The 6,560-nt window shown below is 37.7% G+C and overlaps 1 protein-coding gene across 1 annotated transcript in view; it reads left to right on the top strand.

Moving 5' to 3' along the window:
• LOC135107449 (integumentary mucin C.1-like) overlaps nucleotides 1–5,689 on the top strand; it is a 10,843-nt gene extending 5,154 nt beyond the window's left edge. The window contains exons 6-8 of the mRNA XM_064017323.1: nucleotides 739–879; nucleotides 1,659–1,799; nucleotides 3,055–5,689. Of these exons, the coding sequence (XP_063873393.1) occupies nucleotides 739–879; nucleotides 1,659–1,799; nucleotides 3,055–3,998 (1,226 nt within the window). The 3' untranslated portion in view covers nucleotides 3,999–5,689. The remainder of the gene's footprint in view (nucleotides 1–738; nucleotides 880–1,658; nucleotides 1,800–3,054) is intronic.
• The last annotated feature ends 871 nt before the right edge of the window (nucleotides 5,690–6,560 follow it).

The following is a 6,560-nucleotide window of genomic DNA, read 5'->3' as shown; positions in this document are numbered from 1 at the left end:
GTGTGTGTGTGTGTGTGTCATATTGTTTTGGAAACAAAACAAACATGATTAAATATCTTTGTATGTTGGCGTTATTGTGTTGTGCTATTTAATTTTTCTTTTCAACAAAATTTGCTTTCAGGGATCAATATAGGAAATATCTTATTTTCATGTTTGACTAGTAATCACGTTGTGTAGCGATTCACTTTGATATATTGCATTTAAAATTTTGTAAATTCCATGATATGCTTGGTCAATGGTTTGCACAACCAATTTTCTATTAATATGAGTACTGCTTCTAGATACAGGTGTATTCACCTCTGTACGTCTGTTTTAACTGCGTGACAGAAAGATATCTTTACACTTATCAACTCATTTCATTGAGAATATATATATATATATATATATATATATATATATATATATATATATATATATATATATATATATATATATATATATATATATATATATATATATATATATATATATATATATTTTTTTTTTATTCCTCTTCTATCCTTACACACCCCGTTAACTAAAAAGGATCCTTAAAATATTTCACTGTGCTAACTTTTCTCCGTTACCCATACATACTTATTTCAATAATTTCTTCTCAAGTCTGGATGACCTCAGTTTGAAAACAGTTCTTCGAACATTCTAAACGTTATCTCAAGAGTGACATTTTCATAAATGTGTGTGTGTGTGTGCCGCTGATCTTTGTTGCCAACAGCCAGGAGACATCTTCTTTATTCTTAGGACCAGTAAAGTGTGCCCCGTCACCGCAATGCAAAGCCTGGAAGGGCTTCTGTTTTGAAAAGACGAACCCAGACGCCTGCACTAACGGAGGCGTCTCCAAGGACGGCTGTGAGGGCAAGGAATGTGCTTGCTGCATGCAAAGTGAGTGTGTGTGTGTGTGTGTGTGTGTGTGTGTGTGTGTGCACCTGCGTGTCATATCCTTTTGGAAACAAAACAAACGAAATTAAATATCTTTGTATGTGGCCTTTATTTCGTTGCGCTATTTAATTTTTCTTTTTAACAAAATTTCCTTTTAGGGATCAGTATAGGAAATACCTAATTTTTTATATTCGACTAGTAATCCAGTTGTGTAACGATTCACTTTGACATGTTACATTTAATATTTTATAAATTCCTTGATGTGCTTGGCCAATGGTTTGCATTACCAATTATCTATTGATTTGGGTACTGTTGCTAGATACATGCCTATTCACCTCTTTATGTCTGTTTCACTGCGTGGCAGAAAGATATCTTTATAGTTATCTACTCATTTCATTGAAAATTATATATATATACATATATATATATATATATATATATATATATATATATATATATATATATATATATATATATATATATATATATATATATATATATATATATATATATATATACGTATCTAATTTTTGGTTGTCCATCTGCTGTCTCTACATCCCCCTTACATAAAAAAGGCTCCTTAAATTATTTCACAAGGTTAACTTTTTTCCGTTAGTCATACATACTTATTTCAATACTTTCTTCTCCAGTATGTTTGACCACAGAGTGAAAACAATTCTTGGAACCTTCTTCACTTTATCTCAAGAGTGACATTTTCCTGAGTGTGTGTGTGTCGCTGATCTTTGTCACCAACAACCTGGAACCTTCTTCTATATTCTTAGGTCCAGGAAAGTGTGCCCCGTCACCGCAATGCAAAGCCTGGAAGGGCTTCTGTTTTGAAAAGACGAACCCATACTCCTGCATTAACGGAGACGTCTCCAAAGACGGCTGTGAGGGCAGGGAATGTGCTTGCTGCATGCCAAGTGAGTGTGTGTGTGTGTGTGTGTGTGTGTGTGTGTGTGTGTGTGTGTGTGTGTGTGTGTGTGTGTGTGTGTTTGTGTGTGTTTAAAGATCTTGTATGTTGCCATTATTGTGTTGTGCTATTTCAATTTTTTTTTTTTTTTCAGCAAGATTTGCTTTCAGGGATCAATTTATGAAATACTTTATTTTTATATTCGACTGTGTAGCGATTCTTTTTGATATGCTGCTTTTATTTTTTTTTTATTCCATGATTTACTTGGTCTATGGTTTGCACTACCAATTATTTATTAATTGGGTATTGTTGGCAGATACATAAGAACATAAGAACATAAGAAATAAGGGAAGCTGCAAGAAGCGACCAGGCTTACACGTGGCAGTCCCTGTATGAAACACACCTACCTATTTTCATCTGTTATCCCCATCCATAAACTTGTCTAATCTTCTCTTAAAGCTCTCTAGTGTCCTAACACTAACTACATGATTACTGAGTCCGTTCCACTCATCTACCACTCTATTTGAGAACCAATTTTTTTCCTATCTCCTTCCTAAACCTAATTTTTTCAAGCTTGAACCCGTTATTTCTTGTTTTACCCTGGTTGCTGATCCTAAGAATTTTGCTTACATCTCATTTGTTATAACCCTTATACCACTTAAAGACTTCTATCAGGTCCCCCCTTAACCTACGTCTCTCTAGAGAATGTAAATTTAACAGCTTCAAGCTCGCCTCGTAAGGAATACTTCTCATCCCCTGTACATGTGTATTCATCTCTGTATGTCTGTTTAACTACGTGTCAGAAAGATATATTTACAGTTATCAACTCATTTCATTGAAAATTTTTAAAAAGATATTCACATATACTAAAGTAAGGACTCTTTTCTTGTTAATACGGATCCTGATATGCCGGCAACGTTTATTTATTTCACTTTACCCTAGGATCCCTTCAAGAATTTGCTCCATTACTGATTCTGATTAGCAGTTGTTTCCATTTTCCGTTTCTTCTACTGACAAAAACATTCATAAGTTCGGGGTACCATTCCTGTAAATCAGTGGTTCCCAGCCTTTTCTAAGTTCATGTACCTTTTTTTTTTTTTTTGAGAAATTTATGTATTATAACGCCTAAGAATTTAATTTAAAAGTCACATTTCTCTCTAGCTTTGAAACTGAAAATATAGAAATAAAAAAATTAGGATCACTGATGTAAACATTAATAAAAAAAAAAAAATGGTTTACTTAAAAGTCATTCTCCTTTCTTTCAGGAAAATCAACTACCACCACCACCACCACCACCACCACTACTACTACTACTACTACTACTACTACTACTACTACTACTACCACGCCCCCTACTACTACTACTACTACTACCACCCCCCATACAACTACTACTACTACTACTACTACTACTACTACTACTACTACTACCACCCCCCATACAACAACAACTACTACTACTACTACTACTACTACTACTACTACTTCTACTACTACCACCCCCCCTACTACTACTACTACTACCACCACCCCCCATACAACTACTACTACTACTACTACTACTACTACTACTACTACTACTACTACTACTACTACTACCACTACTACTACTACTACTACTACCACCACCCCCCCTACTACTACTACTACTACTACTACTACTACTACCACCACCACCACCTCTACAACTACTACTACTACTACTACTACTACTACTACTACTACTACTACTACTACTACCACCTCCCCTACTACTACTACTACTACTACTACTACTACTACTACTACTACTACTACTACTACTACTACCACTACTACTACTACTACTACTACCACCACCCCCCCTACTACTACTACTACTACTACCACCACCACCACCTCTACAACTACTACTACTACTACTGTTACTACTACTACTACTACTACTACTACTACTACTACTACTACTACTACCACCCCCTCTACTACTACTACTACTACTACTACCACCACCATCTCTACAACTACTACTACTACTACTATTACTACTACTACAACTACTACTACTACTACTATTACTACTACTACTACTACTACTACTGCTACTACTACTACTACTACTACTACTATTACTACTACTACTACTACTACTACTACTACTAATACTACTATTACTGCTACTACTACTACTACTGCTACTACTACCACTACTACTACTACTGTTATTTAAACTATCACTACTCGTATTACTACTATCACTCTTAATACCAGTACTACTACTACTGCTACTACAACTACTTGCACTACTAGTACAGTTTTCGCTGATTACCTGTGTGGCGTTGAGAATGGTGTTCGCATCTTTGGTGGTGGAGAGGAATAGAATAGGTGTCTTTAGATGATAGGTTTGGCATACCTTGGTGCCACTTATTACTCATGTGGAGAAAACATAACTGACTGACAAGTCCTCACCGCCGTCCACTTCTTATTCGAAAGAGATACAAAGGCCCCGATTCTCGCTAGTTCAATCAAGGTGGGCATCGCAGATCACAAGTTATCTATGGATGACGATGTCTCGTTGCAGTTCGCGAATATAGTTTTCAGTATTTACGATCCAGATGGTGACGATTTTGATATGGCAATACTAACGCTCGAGAAACTGTTAAATTATACATTGCAACAAGTAGGCCCTATTTGTCTCCCTGAAAATAGCAACAACACATAAGCAGGAGTTCTCGCCTCCGCTGCTGGCTGGGGGCTTGACAATGGAAAACGGAACTCAGCCGGATGTTCTGATGGAAGTTCAGGTTCCCATTATCGATCAGGCTTCGTGTGCGAGTAATGTTGACAGATAATTTTATTTGTCCTGGTTTGGATGACGGAGGGAAAGACGCCTGTTCTGGAGACTCTGGAGGACCTTTGTCTGTGGTGGAGGATGGGCGCCACGTCTTGGTCGGTGTGACTTCCTTCAGGGAAGAGATGAAAAACGACTTTCTTGCAAAACCTAACATTGCTGGTAACAATAAAGTGTGCTTTGCTTTCATATATTCACAGGTCAGAACAGAGATTCTCAACCTTTACTCCTTCGGAAAAAAGATCGTAGCCATTCTTCTCTCCCTCACGTCCACACACACACACACACACACACACACACACACACACACACACACCACACACACACACACACACACACACACACACACACACACACACACACACACACAAACACACACACACACACACACACACACACACACACACACACACACAAACAAACATATTATTAGCATCTTCTCTCTCTCTCTCTCTCTCTCTCTCTCTCTCTCTCTCTCTCTCTCTCTCTCTCTCTCTCTCTCTCTCTCTCTCTCTCTCTCATTTTACAAATTTAAATTTAATTCAATTATTATTCAGTTACTCCATGCCATATAATTTTTTTATCCCCAACTGTTAAATTTATCCCTGGTTGTGAATCACTGTGTTAGAATATAAGTGCAATTACGACTACGTTCTCTCTCTCTCTCTCTCTCTCTCTCTCTCTCTCTCTCTCTCTCTCTCTCTCTCTCTCTCTCTCTCTCTCTGTCTCCCTTTCTCTCTCTCATTTTACAAAATCAAATTTAATTCATTTATTATTCAGTTACTCCATGCCATATATTTTTTTTATCCCCAACTGTTAAATTTACCCCTGGTTGTGAATCACTGTTAGAATATGAGTGCAATTACGACTACGTTCGATTACCATATTCATGAGTGCTGAATGCTATTTATTCTCATATTATATGCACCTAACAACATTTTAATGTTGTGCCACGTATTGATGCCTTAGGTTTTTTTAATGTCACTGTACTCTATTAACATTATGTTCATAATGATATGTTATACTGTATTCCTGTTTATGACATGTAAATAATTATTGAACCTTGAAACTTCGCAGTATTTTATTCATCCATTCTCATTTATCTACTTTTTTGTCTTTTAGGACACCTTGTATGCCAGAGATTGAGTGTATCTGTCACGCCTTTAGGAGGAGGAGGCAGTAGACACCTGCCGAAACGATAATTACTCCCAGTGATGTCTAAAGCACTCTTCAGGGGGTGCTGTGAACTTATCATTAAACCCAGCTGTGACCTCACTGAACGTTTCCCTTTGTGTCTCACAACACAAGGGGGCAGTCACAGCCTGCCCTCTAAAGACAACTCTCTTCCTCCACACAAAACTACAAGCACCTAATAACACACACACCCTTCACTCAAATATTTTAAAATCATAATAGCGACTCCAACACCAGCCTCGGACTCCCCATCAGGGGAGGGGACCATAAATGTCCCCAGGTCGGACTGCCTTTCTGTCGACGACCCTAAGTGTCTTGACACCCCCCTCAACTTTTTCTTCATTAACTTCTGTAACATTCGCGGTCTAAGATCTAAATTTCAATCTGTAGAACACCACCTCTCCTCTTCTAAACTTCATCTTCTTTTCCTCACTGAAACTCAGGTGTCTGAGGCAACTGACAGTAGCCCCTTTTCTGTTCCCTCCTACATTCTCTATCCTCATTTTCGATCCAAAGCTGGATGCTGCGTTTATGTGCGCATTGACTTAACCTGCTCTCGTGCCCACGCTCTTGAATCTTCCGAGTTTTCCACCATCTGGCTTCGACTACAGAGTCACTCTCAAACTAAATTTATCTGTGCTGTATACCTCTCAACTCCTCTGACTATAAGAAATTCTTTGACTACTAAACTTCCAAAGTGGAGCACATTCTGACTCTCTTCCCTTTTGCAGAGATCTCCATTCTTGG

This window comes from Scylla paramamosain, chromosome 15, assembly GCF_035594125.1.
Source record: "Scylla paramamosain isolate STU-SP2022 chromosome 15, ASM3559412v1, whole genome shotgun sequence".
Classification (NCBI taxonomy): Eukaryota; Metazoa; Arthropoda; class Malacostraca; order Decapoda; family Portunidae; genus Scylla; species Scylla paramamosain.
Note: the sequence above shows the minus strand (reverse complement) of the source record. Positions and strands in the feature narration are given on the sequence as shown.